Raw genomic sequence first — 21,308 nt, forward strand, 5'->3', positions numbered from 1 at the left:
GATTTAAAACAGTGTATTTGGAATCGAAGGTAGACACTAAATGCTGGAGTAACTCAGCGGGTCAGGCAGCATCACGGGAGAGAAGGAATGGGTGACGTTTCGGGTCGAGACCCTTCTTCAGACTGTTTGAAATCAAACACTTATCTGCAAGTGAGTTGTTGCGCATTGAATCTAGAGTGTTTCATTGCTAAAACGGAACGATGAAATTCTTACTTAGAGTAACTCAACGAATCAGGCAACATCTCTGGAGAAAGAGAAGAGGTGATGTTTTGGGTCGAGACCCTTCTTCAGAATGACGGTGGAGGTGGGGGTTAATAAACTGGAGGCGAGAGAATTGTATCTCAGTCCACGTGACAATAATTAACCAAAACCTTCATTGTTATTCTTGGGGGCTATGTACAAAGTGGCAGCTCCTTTTACTTCAAACAGTACCATACTTAAAATTAATTAATTGCCAGTGAAGTTCCCTGAGAAGGTTTTACGTCTCAAAACACGATTAAATATTTTATTCTTTCTATTTTGATTCAGCACCACCCGCTTTTGTTTGTTTTGTAGGATATTCCAACTGGAGCAGACAGTTGTGTGACGAGCCTTTCCTGTGATTCGAACCGTTCCCTAATCGTGGGTGGACTTGGCGATGGCTCAGTTCGTATCTATGACAGGCGGATGGCTCCTAATGAATGGTAGGTTTACATTACCTTTGCTTTAACCTTCCGTTCATGTCTAACCAGGCCAGCAGGACTCCGACTCAGAAGGGGGAAATCAGTGGAATTCAAACTGATTGTTCATCAGAAATCACCAAACGGCTCATTTTTCGGGGCGGCACGGTGGCGCAGCGGTAGAGTTGCTGCCTCACAGCGCCAGAGACCCGGGTTCGATCCTGACTAAGGGTGCTGTCTGCACAGAGTTTGTACGTTCTCCCCCTGACTATGTGGGTTTTCTCCGGGTTCTTCGGTTTCCTCCCACTCTCCAAAGACGTGCAGGTTTGTAGGTTGATTGGCTTTCGTAAACATTGTAGTGTATAGGATAGTGCTAGTGTACGGGGATCGCTGGTCGGCGTGGGCCGAAGGGGATTTTCATCGCTGTAAACTAAATTAAACAAAATATCGTGCAGCAGATCTGAGTGGTTGATGATGAACTCTGCTCGGGCAATGACCCATTTAATGTGACTCCACCTGATGTCAGTCCAATCACAGTTCTGGTGGAAGAGTCATGGGTTGGTACACGGAACTGACTCTGAGCTTGGATGAGACACGTTTTGTCATTCAATGATCGGGGAGCCTCAGATGGCTTGTGCAGGGTATAGGAGAACATGCAGATGTGTAGGAAATAAACTGCAGATGCTAGTTAAAATCGAAGGTAGACACAAAATGCAGCCCTGAAGGGTCTGAAGAAGGGTCTCGACCCGAAACGTCACCCATTCCTTCTCTCCCGAGACGCTTCCTGACCCGCTGAGTTACTCCAGCGTTTTGTGTCTACCTTCGAGAACATGCACATTCCCGATTCCCTCTCGCAAACTATTCCGACGCAGCCACCTTTCTTTAGGAGGCGGTTCGGTTCCCTGCTGTGGGATTTGCTTAGGAACATTGGTTGATTGATTTAGTTTTGAGATACTGCACGGAAACAGGCCCTTCGGCCCACCGAGTCCACACCGACAAGCGATCACCCTGTACACTAGCACTATCCTACACACTAGGAACAATGAACTAGTTATACAGACACTGAAACTCAAAGGACGACAGCACCTCATATTTCGCTTGGGCAGCTTACAACCCAGCAGTATGAATATTGATTTCTCTAAATTCAAGTAACTCTTGCATCCTCTCTCTCACCGTCCCTCCCCCCTCTCTCCGTCCCTCCCCTCTCTCTCCGTCCCTCCCCTCTCTCTCCGTCCCTCCCCTCTCTCTCCGTCTCTCCCCTCTCTCTCCGTCCCTCCCCTCTCTCACCGTCCCTCCCCTCTCTCTGTCCCTCCCCCCTCTCTCCGTCCCTCCTCTCTCTCTCCATCCCTCCCCTCTCCGTCCCTCCCCTCTCTCTCCGTCCCTCCCCTCTCTCTCCGTCCCTCCCCCCTCTCTCCATCCCTCCCCTCTCCGTCCCTCCCCTCTCTCTCCGTCTCTCCCCTCTCCGTCCCTCCCCTCTCTCTCCGTCCCTCCCCTCTCTCTCCATCCCTCCCCTCTCTCTCCATCCCTCCCCTCTCCGTCCCTCCCCTCTCTCTCCGTCTCTCCCCTCTCCGTCCCTCCCCTCTCTCTCCGTCCCTCCTCTCTCTCTCCGTCTCTCCCCCCTCTCTCCGTCTCTCCCCTCTCTCTCCGTCCCTCCCCTCTCTCTCCGTCCCTCCCCCTCTCTCACCGTCCCTCCCCCTCTCTCTCCATCCCTCCCCTCTCCGTCCCTCCCCTCTCTCTCCGTCCCTCCCCTCTCTCTCCGTCCCTCCCCCCTCTCTCCGTCCCTCCCCTCTCTCTCCGTCCCTCCCCCCTCTCTCCGTCCCTCCCCTCTCTCTCCGTCCCTCCCCTCTCTCTCTGTCCCTCCCCTCTCTCTCCGTCCCTCCCCTCTCTCTCCGTCCCTCCCCCCTCTCTCCATCCCTCCCCTCTCTCTCCGTCCCTCCTCTCTCTCTCCGTCCCTCCCCTCTCTCTCCGTCCCTCCCCCCTCTCTCTCCATCCCTCCCCTCTCTCTCTGTCCCTCCCCTCTCTCTCCGTCCCTCCCCTCTCTCTCCGTCCCTCCCCTCTCTCTCCATCCCTCCCCTCTCTCTCCATCCCTCCCCTCTCCGTCCCTCCCCCCTCTCTCCGTCCCTCCTCTCTCTCTCCGTCTCTCCCCCCTCTCTCCGTCCCTCCCCTCTCTCTCCATCCCTCCCCTCTCTCTCCGTCCCTCCCCCCTCTCTCCATCCCTCCCCTCTCTCTCCGTCCCTCCCCTCTCTCTCTCCGTCCCTCCCCTCTCTCTCCATCCCTCCCCTCTCCGTCCCTCCCCCCTCTCTCCGTCCCTCCTCTCTCTCTCCGTCTCTCCCCCCTCTCTCCGTCTCTCCCCCCTCTCTCCGTCCCTCCCCCCTCTCTCCGTCCCTCCCCCCTCTCTCCGTCCCTCCCCTCTCTCTCCATCCCTCCCCTCTCTCTCCATCCCTCCCCCCTCTCTCCGTCCCTCCCCCACCCTAGTTGTCGTACTAGTTTCACTGTCGTCCTGTTGAGTTTCATTATCTGTATAACTCATTATTACCTACCCCACAGCCAACAATGGACCATTGTGGGCTCCACCTTTCCTTGATCATCGTTGCTTTTTGCATATCTTCCATTCATTTGTCCTGTATCTCTCATTTCCCTTTCCCTCGACTCTCAGTCTGAAGAAGGGTCTCAACCCGAAACGTCACCTGTTTCTTTTCTCCAGAGATGCTGCCTGACCCGCTGAGTTACTCCAGCGTTTTGTGCCTGCTTGCTGTTAGGCACAGTTCCACTCTGCAGTACTAAACTGTGGTGGAGTCATACAGCAGAGAGACGGCCCATCTATACAGCCCTCTATGTTAATGTCAGCAATTTTGCTTATTTTTACTAATCCCTAGTTCAGAAAGAAAGTAGTTGGATTTACGATAACCTTGGGACATTCAATAGGAGTTTGACCCTGCATCTAAGATCTGCTGGATCGGACTCAGGTTCAATTAAATCAAATAATGGGTGATGGTGGGAACGTTTTTCAGCTGTCAGCATTAACTTTACCTACACCCGATGATTACAATATCTTCATATTGCGCTCTGTGTTTGGCTCTTCTATTGTCTCCATTTATACCACACGCTGCCTCGGCAAGGCCAGAAGCATAATCAAGGACGAGTCGCACCCCGGCCACTCCCTCTTCTCCCCTCTCCCATCAGGCAAACGGTATAGAAGTGTGAAAACGCGCACCACCAGATTCAGGGACAGTTTCTTCCCAGCTGTTATCAGGCAACTGAATCATCCTACCGCAACCAGAGAGCAGTGCTGAACTACTATCTAACTCTTTGGTGACCCTCGGACTATCCTTGATCGGACTTTGCTGGCTTCACCTAAACGTTATTCCCTTATCATGTATCTATAGACTGTAAATGGCTCGATTGCAATCATGTAGTCTTTCTGCTCACCGGATAGCACGCAACGAAAGCTTTTCACTGTACCTCGGTACACGTGACAATAAACTAAACTGAATAACAGTCTGGCTGTTGTCTCCACAGCCGTGTGATGACCTACAGGGAACATGCTGCCTGGGTAGTGAAAACCTATCTGCAGAAGTCTTCGGAAGGCCATATCATCACTGTGAGGTACGATAACATTCTTAGTCCTTTCCGTAAGCAGTTGAAAATACTATCTCAACTTCCAAAGGTACTTCAAATGTGTATATTTACATCCGTAATGAGTTTGCAATGTGTTGTGAATTATTTAACTTGAGATGAGGCTAATTGTTAATTAAATATCTCTAGCTATTTCGTTAATTGAGAGAGACAGAAGCTTTGTTTATTAATTTTGCCGCAGAGTAGTGTTTGAGCAGTGTCATGGCATGGGAGCCGCGTTTATAAATCTTTCATTGGGTGAAGTTGGTGAAATATTAACAGTATTTCAGTTGTAATACTAATCAACAGCAATCTTTTTTCATGCATGTGGACCTTCTGTAAAAGTAATTTGTGGCTTTTAATGTCCTCTCCCTTGTTCAATTATTAAGTGTAAATGGAGATGTTCGATTCTTTGACCCACGGATGCCAGAGTCATTGAACGTAATTCAGACTGTGAAAGGGCTGACAGCGTTGGACTTCCACCCCGAGGCTAATCTGTTTGCCTGGTAAGTGAATTCAAATGGTCAGCAGAGCTAACTTTATTTCCATTTATACGAGGTGAATGAACAGTTGGAGGTGTTATTCATTTGCCATTCAAAGAGAATGAATATTCATGAAGCACTGTGATATTAACCGCAGTTCTGACCTACCTCTCGAGACCCTGGATTCTAGACTTTAGAGATACTGCGCGGTAACAAGCCCTTCGGACGGCTGAGCCCCCTCCGACCAGCCACCCCCCCGTACACTAACACATCTATCCAGAGATGCTGCCTGTCCCGCTGAGTCGCTCCAGCATTTTGTGTCTTAACCTGCAGACCTGTACGTCTTTGGAATGTGGGAGGAAGCCCACGCTGTCGCATGGAGGACGTGCAAACTCCACACAGACAGTACCCAAAGTCAGGATCACTCCTGGGACACTGGCTCTGTGAGGCGGCAGCTCTACCAGCTCTGCCACTGCATCACCCCCTCTGCTCTTTGCTCTTTCTACATAACACAAAAGGAATTAATTGCATCCCTAGTCAGAATTTACTGCACCAAAGCAAAATCTCTTCATCTGGCCCTCATTTCTTCTCCTTCGCGAAAGAGACATTCATTAATCTGCCTGGCAACTCAGACCCACAGCTCTCTGAAACAGCCCAGGAAGCTGTTTGTTTCACCAGCACCCTGTATGGGCCATGACTACTGGTCCTTCCAGCAGCTCTCACTACCTGTCACAGTAGATGAGGAACTTGCAGATTCTGGACATCTCTATTAAATCTTCCCCACACTCTGTCCCAGACCTTGACAATCTTCTGCAAGTGCGATTCCTGAAGGTTTGGTACAAGTTCCTTGCATTGCACTCCACTTCACTTTACAAAGCCAATAGTCCTAGATCCCTTTTAGGTTCCTTTATCACCATTGTCATGTGATTGAGGACATTGGATTCTCTGGCAATGTTGCGCTACAACGCTGAGAACTATATTCTGCACTCTATCTCTCTCTTCACTAGAGTCTAGAGCGTTTTATTGTCAGATGTCCCGAAACGGAACAATGAAATTCTTACTTGCAGCAGCACAACAGAATATGTAAATATAGTGCTGTGTAAACACCATAATAAACAAAAAAAGGGGTGTGTACACACACACACACTCACTCTCACACACACACACACACACACACACACACACACACAAACACACACACACCCACACTCACAGACACTCACATTCACTCATTCACACACGCACAAATACACACACTCACTCACTCACTCACACACCCACACTCACACACACTCACTCACTCACACACACACACTCTCACTCACACACACACTCATTCACACACACACTCTCACTCACTCACACACTCACACTCACTCACTCACTCACACTCACTCATTCACACACACTCACTCACACACACACACTCTCACTCACACACACACTCACTCACACACACTCTCACTCACACACTCACACTCACTCATTCACACACACTCACTCACTCACACACCCACACTCATTCACACACACACACACACTCACACTCACTCATTCACACACACACACACACATGTATATATATATATAAGCACATGAATAATAATAGTGCAAAGACAAAAACAATGCCCCCCCCCGTCCATGTAGTTCGGAGCGTATTTGGAGGTTGTAGTGTTTAATAGCCTGATGGCTGTAGGGTAGAAGCTGTTCCTGAACCTGGACGTTACAGTTTTCAGGCTCCTGTACCTTCTTCCCGATGGCGGGAGTGAAATGAGAGCGTGGGCAGGGTGGAGTGGGTCTGATGATAATGTAGGTCGCCTCTACCTATTGCACTTGAGTTTAGCTTGATTGCACTCCTGCACACCATTTTCTGATCTGTTTGGACAGCATGCAAAACAAAGCTTTTCACTGTACCTCGGTGCGCGTGGTGATAATAAACCTCAACCTTGACCCCTCCCTATCAATGATTTGTGGTGGTTTGCCCTCGGTTCCACATACGAAGTAGAATCACTGAACCAATTTGATCTACCAGTGTGCAAACCGTGTGTTAAATGTTTACGGATGAAAGCCATGGCGGCAGGAGTTGGCCCGTTGCTCTTTTGAGCTGTTCACATTTCACTCGCATCGTGGCTGGCCGGATATTTAGTTTCAGTCCTACTTCACTGTACAGAAGCCAGGCTTCCCCGACATCACATAAATCTCAGCCGTGCGTGCACTCGTTAGCTGGGCTGTGACAGTCCGCGGAGATTGAACATTTGAAAAGGTCCAGACACCCGGAGGGAAGAGGTCCCCCCTCCGCCTCATCACCATCGACCCCTCATGCTGAGCTTTTTGCCCCCTGGTTTCACACTTCAATCCCAACCCAGGGAAGCTTCTTCGCCATTTCTGAGCCATCTCATTAGCTTGTGTGCCAGCTCCTGATGCCTATTTATATCCCCCCTCTTGCTTCACTACCTTCCCACATTCTTTGACATTACACTACATGTCACAATCAAGTCATTAATAAAATATCAGCCTCTTCTGTCTGCAACACAATTTCACCGCCACACTCCCCTGTGCTTTCTGTCCCTCAGTCAATGTTGCCTTCACACCTTCTAGCCCAAGGACTTCAATGTTGCTGAATCTTTCATGTGGGAGTTTATCAAATGTCTTTAGAAAGTCCATTTACACGTCAGCATGTTGCCATCGTCAGCCCTCCCCGTCAATCTCTCGAAAAACCTTGCTTAGTTTAAGTTAACTTCAACAAATCCGTGATAGTTATTCCCAATCTTTTTCCCCACAATGATTCATTTTGTCGCATACATGAGTTTAGGGACACAGCGCGGAAACAGGCTCTTCGGCCCACCGTGTCCACACCGTCCAGCGATCCCCGCACACCGACACTATCCTACACGCACACTGGGGACAATTTGCGCTTTTTTACCGAAGCCAATTAACCTACAATCCTGTACATCTTTGGAGTGTGTGAGGAAACGAGAGCTCCCGGAGAAAACTCAAGCAGGTCATGGGGGGATCATACAAACTCCAGAACCAGGGGCCACAGTTTAAGAATAAGGGGTAGGCCATTTAGAATGGAGATGACGAAAAACTTTTTCAGTCAGAGAGTTGTAAATCTGTGGAATTCTCTGCCTCAGAAGGCAGTGGAGGCCAATTCCCTGGATGCTTTCAAGAGAGAGCTACATAGAGCTCTTAAGGATAGCGGAGTCAGGGGGTTATGGGGATTAGGCAGGAACGGGGTACTGATTGTGAATGATCAGCCATGATCGCATTGAATGGCGGTGCTGGCTCCAAGGGCCGAATGGCCTACTCCTGCACCTATTGTCTATTGACAGCACCTGGAGTCAGGATTGAAGATAGACCCAAAATGCTGGAGTAACTCAGTGGGACAGGCAGCATCTCGGAGAGAAGGAATGGGTGACATTTCAGGTCGAGATCTTCTCGAACCCGGGTCTCTGGCGCTGTGAGGCAGCAACTCTACCGCTGCACCACCGTGCATAAGCACAATCATACCCATGTACAAGAGTGTAGGAGTATAGGCTGTTCACAAGACTTGCCACGTTTCCGGCCGCATCTTGTATCCTTCCCGTCTCCATTCCCATGGCAGCTCTCCCATATCGAAGGACATTTGGAAGACACTGCCAGTCCTTCTTCCCTCAGCAACTTCCATTCACTCCATGAGAAATTGCTACTTTCGAGTTTCCCAACCATTTTTGATATATGTTGACGGATTTTTGTTCTCACTTTCATGTGTTACACAGTCATCTTCTCTCAATAGCCTTTATATATACTTTCGGTAATAGTATGCACTCCCTATTTCAATGTGCATTTATTTCCATTTCCCGTTTTCATTCTAATCATTTTGTCTTTAATCATCACAGCTTGGGCTGCTGATCCCTCCCCCCTCTCGAGAACGTGTCGCATATCTGTATCCATCAATAGACAATAGACAATAGACAATAGGTGCAGGAGTAGGCCATTCAGCCCTTCGAGCCAGCACCGCCATTCAATGCGATCATGGCTGATCACTCTCAATCAGTACCCCGTTCCTGCCTTCTCCCCATACCCCCTAACTCCGCTATCCTTAAGAGCTCTATCCAGCTCTCTCTTGAAAGCATCCAACGAACTGGCCTCCACTGCCTTCTGAGGCAGAGAATTCCACACCTTCACCACCCTCTGACTGAAAAAGTTCTTCCTCATCTCCGTTCTAAATGGCCTACCCCTTATTCTTAAACTGTGGCCCCTTGTTCTGGACTCCCCCAACATTGGGAACATGTTATCTGCCTCTAATGTGTCCAATCCCCTAATTATCTTATATGTTTCAATAAGATCCCCCCTCATCCTTCTAAATTCCAGTGTATACAAGCCCAATCGCTCCAGCCTTTCAACATACGACAGTCCCGCCATTCCGGGAATTAACTTAGTGAACCTACGCTGCACGCCCTCCATAGCAAGAATATCCTTCCTCAAATTTGGAGACCAAAACTGCACACAGTACTCCAGGTGCGGTCTCACCAGGGCCCGGTACAACTGTAGAAGGACCTCTTTGCTCCTATACTCAACTCCTCTTGTTACGAAGGCCAACATTCCATTGGCTTTCTTCACTGCCTGCTGTACCTGCATGCTTCCTTTCATTGACTGATGCACTAGGACACCCAGATCTCGTTGAACTCCCCCTCCTCCTAACTTGACACCATTCAGATAATAATCTGCCTTTCTATTCTTGCTTCCAAAGTGAATAACCTCACACTTATCTACATTAAACTGCATCTGCCATGTATCCGCCCACTCACACAACCTGTCCAAGTCACCCTGCAGCCTTATTGCATCTTCCTCACAATTCACACTACCCCCCAACTTAGTATCATCTGCAAATTTGCTAATGGTACTTTTAATCCCTTCGTCTAAGTCATTAATGTGTATCGTAAATAGCTGGGGTCCCAGCACCGAACCTTGCGGTACCCCACTGGTCACTGCCTGCCATTCCGAAAGGGACCCATTTATCCCCACTCTTTGCTTTCTGTCTGTCAACCAATTTTCTATCCATGTCAGTACCCTACCCCCAATACCATGTGCCCTAATTTTGCCCACTAATCTCCTATGTGGGACCTTGTCGAAGGCTTTCTGAAAGTCGAGGTACACCACATCCACTGACTCTCCCTTGTCAATTTTCCTAGTTACATCCTCAAAAAATTCCAGTAGATTTGTCAAGCATGATTTCCCCTTCGTAAATCCATGCTGACTCGGAATGATCCCGTTACTGCTATCCAAATGCTCAGCAATTTCGTCTTTTATAATTGACTCCAGCATCTTCCCCACCACTGATGTCAGACTAACTGGTCTATAATTACCCGTTTTCTCTCTCCCTCCTTTCTTAAAAAGTGGGATAACATTTGCTATCCTCCAATCCACAGGAACTGATCCTGAATCTATAGAACATTGAAAAATGATCTCCAATGCTTCCACTATTTCTAGAGCCACCTCCTTAAGTACTCTGGGATGCAGACCATCAGGCCCTGGGGATTTATCAGCCTTCAGTCCCATCAGTCTACCCAAAACCATTTCCTGCCTAATGTGGATTTCCTTCAGTTCCTCCATCACCCTAGGTTCTCCGGCCCCTAGAACATTTGGGAGATTGTGTGTATCTTCCTCAGTGAAGACAGATCCAAAGTAACGGTTTAACTCGTCTGCCATTTCTTTGTTCCCCATAATAAATTCCCCTGCTTCTGTCTTCAAGGGACCCACATTTGCCTTGACTATTTTTTTCCTCTTCACGTACCTAAAAAAACTTTTGCTATCCTCCTTTATATTATTGGCTAGTTTACCCTCGTACCTCATCTTTTCTCCCCGTATTGCCGCTCTCGTTTGAAAGACTCCCCTTCTCAAGTATTGTTTCACCGCTCGGGGTTTAAATTGCAATCCACTCAATCCCCTCTCAGCGTGCTGAAATTGGATCTCCTCCAGTTGAGCGTTTGCTTGTGAGCCTTTGCGGTTTTGTAAGCCTGATGCGTTCTGACTTTACTTGCGTCATTGGCTTGGTTGACGTTGAGCTTTTCTTCCCACCCGTCGACCTGGGAATTTCCAAACAATCATAAAAGCTTAAAACAACATCTAGCACGTGCACTTCCCATTGCAAAGTTAACCTGAAATGACACCATAACGGGAATTTCTATAAAACTGACATTTAGAGTCATAGGGCATGGAAACAGGCCCTTCGGCTCAACTTGCCCGTGCCGACCAACATGTCCCATCTACACAAGTCCCATCTACCAGCTTTTGGCCCATATCCCTCTAAAGCTATGCTATCCATGCACCTGTCTAAATGTTTCTTAAATGTTGTGATAATACCTGCCTCAACTACCTTTTCTGGCAGCTCGTTCTATACACCTACCACCCTCAGACTAGACTACTTGCCCAGAGTGTATCTCTCCGTGAATTCCTTCTGCATCGTTTGACCTGAAATGTCACCCATTCCTTCTATCCAAGATGCTGCCTGTCCCACTGAGTTACTCCAGCATTTTGCGTCTATCTTCAATCCTGACTCCAGGTGCTGTCACTAGACAATAGACAATAGCTGCAGGAGTAGGCTATTCGGCCCTTCGAGCCACCACCGCCATTCAATGTGATCATGGCTGATCATTCCCAATCAGTACCCCGTTCCTGCCTTCTCCCCATATCTCTCTAAGCCCTTGCTATCCATAGATCTATCCAAATGTATTTTGAAAGTGGTAATTATATCTATTCCTTAGCTTCCTATCCAGCACCTTCCATTTTAGAGCACAAGCATAATCGGTCTACCAGCAACACAAATGCACTTCTGAGTCAGACAGCAGCGTCCGGAGGTTTGGGGAAAGGGGAAGGAGGAGAAGCTGATGCAAGTCGGGCGGTTTATCACCTCCAACGCGAGATGCAGCTCAATCCAACAATGCAGCCAATGATTCAAGTCGGGTGCTTTTCTACCGTTTAAGAGAAAGCCCTCAAGAACACCTCTCCTTCAGTTAATTGGTTGCACGACGAGTGCAGTCGTCAGTTAGTATAGGAAAGAACTGCAGGTGCTGGTTTAAATCAAAGATAGACACAAAATGCTGGAGTAACTCAGCGGGACAGGCAGCATCTCTGGAGAGAAGGAATGGGTGACGTTTTGGGTCGAGACCTTTCTTCAGACCCTTCTTCAGTAATTTAGTACAGTTTAGTATACAGTGCCGAAATAGGCCCTTCGGCCCACTGAGTCCACGCCGACCAGCGATCCCTGCACACTGACACTATCCTACATACACTAGAGACAATTTACAAATATACCAAGCCAATTGACCTAAAAAACCTGTACACCTTGGGAGGAAACCGGAGATCCTGGGGAAAACCCACACAGGTCACGGGGAGAACATACAATCTCTGTACAGGCAAGCACCGGTAGTCAGGATCGAACTGGGGTCTCTGGCGCTGCATGGCGGCAGCTCTACTGCTGCGGCACCGTGCCTCCCTCCGCGTGTTTTTCTACCATTTAAGAGTAAGCCTTCAAGAACATTTCTGCTTCAGTTAAGTGGTTGGACTAATTGGGCAGTAGACATTTCCTTGGCTAAAGTAGAATAATTGTTCAATTCCTGTTGATCCCATTCTCAGGACTGTAGTGTTATTTAACTGCTAGGATATGTAGTAGAAGTGCATTCAGTGTTATCCCCCCCAAAAATTATATTATACCTAATGGTAAATGTATTGTTGATCTTCCAGTGGCTCTATGAACCAGTTCATTGCTGTATACAATGCAAGTGGAGATGTGATAAGCAACATTAAATACTATGACGGATTCATGGGGCAGAGGATCGGGGCCATTAGCTGCCTGGCTTTCCACCCCTTTTGGGTAAGTCATTTTTCAGATGCGTTCCCTCCTTGCGGTTCCTGATCCATTGTCCTGTTAACATAACTGTAAACTTTCATCGCGTGTAACATTGTGTTAACACAGGCACATCAAGATCGAAGTTGCTTCGCAAGCACTCATTCTCATTCCATTGTTTCAGTCGCCAAATAAAGTGCCCGATACATAGAACCGCAGATACTGGTTTACGAACAAAAAAAGGCGCAAAGTGCCGGAGTAACTCGGCGAGTCAGGCAGCATCTCTGGAGATCCATGTTCTCCAGAGATGCTGCCTGACCCAATGAGTTACTCCAGCACTTTGTGCCAACTAATGTGCATCTCTTTGCCAAAACAAATTTCAGCAGCTTGGGAAGATATTCGAGCTCTTGGGAAAAAGGAAATTATTTCAACTGATGCCTTCCCTTCCTTAGAAGGGAACTTTTACTAATCTCAAAGATCCATAGTTGGAGCGAAATTAGCAGGAACTGTGCAAATCGGTCAGTCAATTCTAATTCCCGCTCTCATCTCTGCTATAATGATGGCCGATGCATAAATTTGTATCAGAACTGGATGTCCCAAACATGAATTTAATCCTCAAAATCAAAGACAATATTCTCGTTTAGGGTCCTAGAGTCACAGCACGGAAATAGGCCCTTTGGCCCAACTTGTCCGTGCTGAATAAGTTGACATTCTGAGCTTGTTCCGTTTGCCTGTATATGGCCCATATCTCTCTAAGCCCTTGCTATCCATAGATCTATCCAAATGTATTTTGAAAGTGGTAATTATATCTATTCCTTAGCTTCCTATCCGGCATCTCGTTCCAGATATAGACTACACGCTAAGTGAAAAGGTTGCCTCTGAGATCTCTCTCACCTTTAGCCAATGTCCTCGAGTTTTAGAACCCTCTTCTATGGGTAAAGATAGCGGGCATTCACATTATCATGATCTTGTATACTTCAATAAGGTCACCCCTCAGCCTCCTACGCTCCTGGGAACAGGCTCGTTGACCCACGCCGACCAGCGATCACCCAGGTCACTTGTACTATCCTACACACACTAGGGACAATTTAAAATTTACAGAAGCCAATCAACCTACAAACCTGTACGCCTTTGGAGTGTGGGAGGAATCCGGAGCACCCGGAGAAAACCCACGCGGTCACGGGAAGGACGTACAATCTCGGTACAGACAGCGCCCGTGGTCAGGATTGATCTCTGGCACTGTAAGGCAGCTACTCTACCACTGTGTCACTGTGCCGCCCAATAGTAAACCAGCCTTTCCTCCCCCTTTTTTTCCAAAGCCGTCCTTTTCTCTTGCCAATATGACCTCAGCTTCAGTGACTTATTTTTTCGAATTAATTAACAATATTCTTCATTGCAAAAATTCCTGCAGGGCGTTGATATGAGGTAATAAAATTCTGTGAGGAAATTCTCATTGTTCCCAAGGAATAATTATTATTCCCTTTCATTTCTCTTCAACGCTCTGTGTAACGGGCATCATAAGGGTGGGGACAACAGGTCTTTTGAGTTTAATTGCTTTGTGGTAACTGATAATTATTTCATACTCCTGCCTAATCTTTTTTTCGAACATTGTAATTAGTGGTCATTGATTATCTTGTGCTTTTTTCTCAACAGCCTCACTTAGCAGTCGGAAGTAATGACTACTACATGTCTATATATTCAGCTGAGAAACGCGTCAGATAACACAGAATAACACAGCCCTACACATCCCCTTTAATGGAGATTCTGACTGTGCCAATCAGATGCTGTATATTACTTCTAATGTACATACCGAATTATTTACTTGAATATCTGGTAACAGCTGCTGTAAGTCATGACTTGAACTACTTTTCCACTATATATTTCAGCTGCTGTGACACAATTCACAGCAGCAGCCACGGTTTGTCTTGCAAGAAAATGGCCGCAAAACTTTTATTCGAAGACCTGTCTAAAATGTTTTTGTTTTTCTTTTGTGAATTAGATTTTAGAATTCATATTAATATAATTTGCCACGTAGTGACTGCCTGCGATGGGCGTTAAAATTGTATATAAATTACAAATCCTCCCAGCTTCCAGAGTCACACAATATGGTGAAGACAAGCGTTGATGGCTCACCAGCCACACTAAACTACTAGCAGCTGCTCTGACGGACAATTCAAAAGCGCACGTCTTCAATGCGATGTTGCTTTTGGGAGCATTATTTTCTCCACAGACTACAGCAAGTCCCCAATAAGAAAATCATGTTATTCTGAAACGTTGTACAGACCGTTCTTCCCAATTTGTTTATTTCTCCTTTGTGTGTGTGCGCGTGTGATTTAATTTTGCTAAATAATTGCTGGTTGTAATAGGAAACTTCAATCAACTCGTACAAAATAACCAATGATGGGACAAGATGCCTGAGTGGAACACTCATATATCTGTCGTTGAATGTAAATGAAACCATTAAAGGAACTGGAAACTGATCTGTGATTGTTTTACTGGCGATATTAATGCTTCCAAGCTTCAGTCTTGGGTCTGCCAAAGCTGAGAGCTGTGAGATTCTGTTGTTTATTTGTCTTTCTTTTTAATATAAAGTTGATGCATTGTGCATATTGTGATCTGACATTTATTAAGCTATGTTGTGAATTGAATACAGTATTATTTTATTATGTACATTATCAATTTTAAACAAATCTAACACCGACCTTTGTTTAATCCCGGGCACTAACAGTGCTCTAGTAGCTAAATAGATGCTGAACACGATTAAATGTATGGTAAAGGAGAAGGTTGACTCTTTTTATGGTTTTAAATCAGTTTGTGACATATTGCCATCTCTTAATGTAGGTTTTCTTGTTAAACAAGTAATTCAATATTTCTTGCATTCATGGAAGCGTAGAGCAGGTTACCTTTCGGGTTTTTTCCCCATCCATACTGAGTTTGAATTATCCTTTGATGGAAACAGTGTAGATTCCAAGTTGTCCAAGCGTCACTGCTAGGTGCTGTTTCTCAGCTCACCAGCTGAATTCAGGATGCTCTTTTAATTCACAAAATGCTGGAGTAACTCAGCAGGTCAGACTGAAGAAGGGTCTCGACCCGAAACGTCACCCATTCCTTCTCTCCTGAGATGCTGCCTGACCTGCTGAGTTACTCCAGCATTTTGTGAAATAAATACCTTCGATTTGTACCAGCATCTGCAGTTATTTTCTTACAATGCTTGTATGTTCACTCATTGTGCAAATAGAAGTTTCATTTATATCCCCTGTATTGAATTCTCCAACTTTAGGTAACGACCTACTCACACCACCCCTCCCCTCCCGCTCCCACCCTTTCTCCCCCCTCTGTTTCCTGCATGTGCACCCATTTCCCCCTGCCCCCTCCCTCCGTCCCCGTTCTCTTCCACCTATGTTCCTTCCTCTGGTTTCATATTTCACATGTCTTCTATCCTTATCTCCTTATCTTACACTTTTTGTCGTTTCATCTCTGGCCTATGTCCAACTATCTGCCAAACCCCCTCCAACCCCCCCTCACCTGTATGCACCCATCACGCCAGGCTCTCTCCTGCCCCCACCTCTCTTATAGCCTTCTTTTCTTCCCCCCTCCCCCTCCCTCACTACAGTCAATCTGAAAATGGTTCCCGACCCAAAACACCGCCTATCCATGTTCTCCACAGATGCTGCCTGACCCGCTGAGTTACTCCAGCACTCTGTGAAACGTCACCTATCCATGTTCTCCACAGATGCTGCCTGACCCGCTGAGTTACTCCAGCACTTTGTGCCTTTCGTTTTCTCTAGTTAAAATTGGAAGCTTTCCATTTTCACAATTAAGCCAAATATGCTGTATACCTGCAGTTCTGTAGCATGTTTAGTTCTGAAATGAAAACCATCCTGTACAGAATTCCCTTATAATAAGAACCAGGGCAACTTACACAAGTAAATTTAGCTGCAAGTGTTACTGGCACTAGCAGTGTTGTCATCCATCCTGTGTTGCAGTTCAATAAAATCATGACTGATCTGATCTTTGGTCTCAACTCCATTTTCCCACCTGATGCTTATAACCTTCCCTTCTCCGTGATCCCAACATCTGTCTTAACTGAATACACTTAATGGCACGGTGGAGCAGCAGTATTGGTACTGCCTCACAGCGCCAGGGACCCAGATTTGACCCTGACTATGGATGCGGTCTGTACAGAGTTTGTACGTGCTCCCCGTGACCTGCGTGGGTTTTCCCCGGGAGCTCCAGTTTCCTCCCACACTCCAAAGGCGTGCAGGTTTGTAGGGTGATTGGCTTGGCAAAATTGTAAATTGTCCCGACTGTGTGGGATAGTGTTAATGTGCGGGGATCGCTGGTCGGCGCGGACTCGGTGTGCCAAAGGCTCTGTTTCCGCGCTGTGTCGCTAAACTAAACTCAACTGAAATCTTCAGCCTGCTGGGGAAATTTCAAAGGTTCCCAACTATCTGCAAGAAGTTTGGCCTTGTCTAATGTGGTCAACTCCTTACCCTTAGATTCTGTCTCCTTTAACAGTCCTTATAAAAAACACTCACTGTCCTGTCCCTTCAGAACCTCTTTCCTTTAAACACCAGAGAGCATGCAAAATTACAATTGCAATCCTGAACAACTTTACCAAAACTGACACGTGCTTTCAGAATTGAAAGAAAGCTAAAGTTTTATGAAGCTGCATTTTATCACTTTCCTACACTGAAATTATTCGTGTATATTGGAATGCGAGTGGAAATGAAATCGTCAGAGGCTAAACATTTATAAAAGGAGCTCTTGGGGCTAGGCACGGTTTATACTTATTGGTCAATAATTTATTTTGTGCAAACTAAACAAATGATCTCGCACATTTTCATCGTTATCATAGTTTTCCCACTTTCGAATCCATTAAAAATGATACAAATAAAACCAGCGTCAAGGCACGTAAAAGGTTTCTGAAAACGTGCGTTGCAGAACATCAGGAGGAACATAGTCATACAGTGTGGAGACAGGCCTATCGCCCAACTTGCCCACGCACACCAACTTTTCCTATCTACACCAGTCCCACCTGCCGGCGTTTGGCCCATATCCCTCTAAACCTATTCTATCCATGTATCTGTCCAAATATTTTTTAACGTTGTGATAGTATCTCCTCAACTACCCCCTCCGGCAGCTTGTTCCATATACCTACCACCCTTTGTGTAACAAAAGTTGCCCTTCAGGTTTCTACTAAATCTCTCCCTCCTCACCTTAAACCAATGTGGTCCTCTGGTTCTTGATTCCTTTACTCTGCGTAAAAGACTCTGCATTCACCCTATCTATTCTTCTCATAGAAACATAGAAAATAGGTGCAGAAGTAGGCCATTCGGCCCTTCGAGACTGCACCGCCATTCAATACGATCATGGCTGATCATCCAACTCAATATCCTGTACCTACCTTCTCTCCATACCCCCTGATCCCTTTAGCCACAAGGGCCACATCTAACTCCCTCTTAAATATAACCAATGAACTGGCCTCAACTTCCTTCTGTGGCAGAGAATTCCACAGATTCACCACTCTCTGTATGAAAAAAAACTTTCTCATCTTGTTCCTAAAAGATTTCCCCCTTATCCTTAAACTGTGACCCCTTGTTCTGGACTTCCCCAACATCGAGAACAATCTTCCTGCATCTAGCCTGTCCAACCCCTTAAGAATTTTGTAAGTTTCTATAAGATCCCCCCTCAATCTTCTAAATTCCAGCAAATTTCTCATGATCTTATACATCTCTGTAAGATTACCCCTCATACTCCTGCGCTCCAAGGAATAATGTCCTAGCCTGCCCAATCTCTCCCTATAGCTCAGGCTATTTTGGGCAAAATGAAAAAAATATCTCACACATTTTTGTCATTATCATAGTTTGCCACATTTGAATCCATTAAAAATTGTACAAATAAAGACAGTGTCAAAAAACACATGAAATGTGCATTGAGGAACATCGAGTCCTACAGTGTGGAAAAAGACCCTTTGCCCAACTTGCCCCATCTACACTAGTCCCACCTGCCTGCATTTGGCCCATATCCCATCTAACACCCAAGTGTTAAAACCCATGCTCCCACTAACTTGCCTACTTAGGAGAAGACTGGATTTCAATGCTATTATACTTTTAGATCTTCAACTACAGAGACAGCAGTTGCAGTCACAATCTTTCCCAAAATTCTAATCCTGTGAGCTACAAACAAGATCAGTTAGTTAATAAAACAATGGAAATCCATGTACAAGTTGAGTTACACGGCATTTGGGAGCTGGGCCATTAGATTGTTCGGGCCCACTGTTGGCTCAAACGCACAGTTTGGACATCCCTCCTGGTTTCAAATAAATGCACTCTGTTTGAAGCTTCTTTGAAACTAATGGCTTTTATCCCAAAAGACCCAGCTCTGAGCGCAAGTTAAACCAATTGTCATAGTCGAAGCAGAATGATGTAGGTTCAGGATTAGATGACATTGCACGGGTAGTGGTAATCTCATCCAACTTTGCAACCTGATATGAAACAATGCAATTAATTTTAAAAAACCCAATGGAATTAGGTTGTCCATGTTGGAACGATAGTGCCAGAAGTTCTGCTTAAATAAATTGGTATCCGGGGAAACAAATTCCAAATCACATTCAGGTTGAAAGCTATATCTTATATAAAATGTGCATGCATATCCTAACTTGATGAAAATGTATCATTGGGAATTAAGGATGTGACTACAGTAACAGTTCCAATTCTTCAGCATTTGGCTTCTCCTTGCACGCTCAGCTATTTTATTTCCTTAGAAATCCACAGGCAAGAGTTCTCCTACATAATCATCTTCTACAAATGTGTAATTCTTCCTAAAGAGGTTAATGCCTTTTAATTAGGAACACTCCTATTACAATTTGGCACCTCACCTCTGACTAATAAGTGATTCTTCATAAAATGCAAGGCTTTGTTTTATAATTAGTAGCATTTCCTATGTGTGACAATAGACATTAGGTGCAGGAGGAGGCCATTCAGCCCTTCGAGCCAGCACCACCATTCAATGTGATCATGGCTGATCATTCTCAATCAGGACCCCGTTCCTGCCTTCTCCCCATACCCCCTGACTCCGCTATCTTTAAGAGCTCTATCTAGCTCTCTCTTGAAAGCATTCAGAGAATTGGCCTCCACTGCCTTCTGAGGCAGAGAATTCCACAGATTCACAACTCTCTGACTGAAAAGGTTTTTCCTCATCTCCGTTCTAAATGGCCTACCCCTTATTCTTAAACTGTGGCCCCTGGTTCTGGACTCCCCCAACATTGGGAACATGTTTCCTGCCTCTAACGTGTCCAACCCCTTAATAATCTTATACGTTTCGATAAGATCCCCTCTCATCCTTCTAAATTCCAGTGTATACAAGCCTAGTCGCTCCAGTCTTTAAACATATGACAATCCCGCCAGTTAAATGGGTTGTTCAAAACTGAACAACTTGTTCATTCCTTTGAACAACTGAATGGGTTGTTCAAAACTGCAACTCAAATGGAGACACAAGAGACTGCAGATGCTGGAATCTTGGGCAAAAAAACCCAAACCACTGGAAGATCTCACCGGGTCAGGCAGCATTTGTGGAGGGAAATGGGAGCACAATGATTAGGATTAGGACCCTCCGTCTGAAGAAGGGTCATGACCTGAAACGTCGTCTGTCCATTTCCCTTCACTGTTGGCACTGCAGTGTTACAACTGGTAGAGCTGCTGCCTCATAGTGCCAGAGACCCAGGTTCGATCCCAACCTCGGATGGTGTTTGTGTGGAGTTTGCACGTTTTCCCCGTGACCGTGTGGTTTGCCTCCGGGTTTCCTCCCGTGTCCCAAAGGCGCGCGGGTTTGCAGGTTAAATTGGCCCTCTGAAAATTTGCCCGTTAGAGTGTTAGGAAGTGGATGATAAAGTCGGATAACATAGAACTAGAGTCAACGGCTGATCAATGGTCAGCGAGGTCGCGGTGGGCCTCAAGGGCCTGTTTCCACGCTGCATCTTTGAGCTAAAAACTGCGGATGCTGCCTGACTCGCCCAGTTCCTCCAGCAGCTTTCTTTTTTTGCTGTAACTCAAATGGTTACATTGCCTCGGTGGAATATGAGTGGAACTTAACAAAGCAGGGTTGTCATCAGGCAAGCTTACAAATGCATCAGCTATCCCTTTTGAATACCTCACTCAAACGGAGCGACCATGATGTTTTAAACTCACTAACCTACGTTTCGTGTGATCGATTTGGTTTCTATCAGGATGTTCATTTTGTCCACTTGTTGCTGTCTTTTGATTGCATATGGGGTCCATATGCTGAGGGTGTTAATTCTTTGAGGGAGGATATATTGATGTAATACCTCATGAGCCATTGTTTTGAATGTCTGCTTTTTAGATGAAAATGCACAATTAAAACTATATTGGCAAATAAATCAAATATATCTGGGTCTGTGCTTTCTGCTGCTCGAACATTGGTATCGAGTTGCTGGTATGGTCATGACGGATGTGTGTTCTGGAGAGCTTAAATGAGGTGATTGCAGTTCCCATCAACAGTTAAATTTAGATTTTTTTAATAAAAATAAGATCCCATTTGCCATCAATAACCTGGTGTTAAAGTAAAACTTAAAATCTTTATTGTACTGTGGCTCCTATTTCTTCTTGCATTTTGCTCGAGTTTTTATGGTGAACATGATCAAGTTAATGGGTGGCTCAGCGGTAGAGCTTCTGACTCACATCCTGACTACGGGTGCTGTCTGTG

The 21,308-nt window shown here is 46.0% G+C and overlaps 1 protein-coding gene across 3 annotated transcripts in view; it reads left to right on the forward strand.

Annotated features, from left to right (window-relative positions):
* rptor (regulatory associated protein of MTOR, complex 1) overlaps positions 1 to 20,932 on the forward strand; it is a 328,096-nt gene extending 307,164 nt beyond the window's left edge. For all 3 annotated transcript variants that reach the window (XM_078401378.1, XM_078401376.1, XM_078401377.1), the window contains exons 30-34: positions 556 to 683; positions 4,179 to 4,265; positions 4,664 to 4,780; positions 12,482 to 12,611; positions 14,238 to 20,932. In XM_078401378.1, coding sequence (XP_078257504.1) covers positions 556 to 683; positions 4,179 to 4,265; positions 4,664 to 4,780; positions 12,482 to 12,611; positions 14,238 to 14,306 — 531 coding nt within the window. In that variant the 3' untranslated portion in view covers positions 14,307 to 20,932. The remainder of the gene's footprint in view (positions 1 to 555; positions 684 to 4,178; positions 4,266 to 4,663; positions 4,781 to 12,481; positions 12,612 to 14,237) is intronic.
* The last annotated feature ends 376 nt before the right edge of the window (positions 20,933 to 21,308 follow it).

This window comes from Rhinoraja longicauda, chromosome 6 (genome assembly GCF_053455715.1).
Source record: "Rhinoraja longicauda isolate Sanriku21f chromosome 6, sRhiLon1.1, whole genome shotgun sequence".
Lineage (NCBI taxonomy): Eukaryota > Metazoa > Chordata > Chondrichthyes > Rajiformes > Arhynchobatidae > Rhinoraja > Rhinoraja longicauda.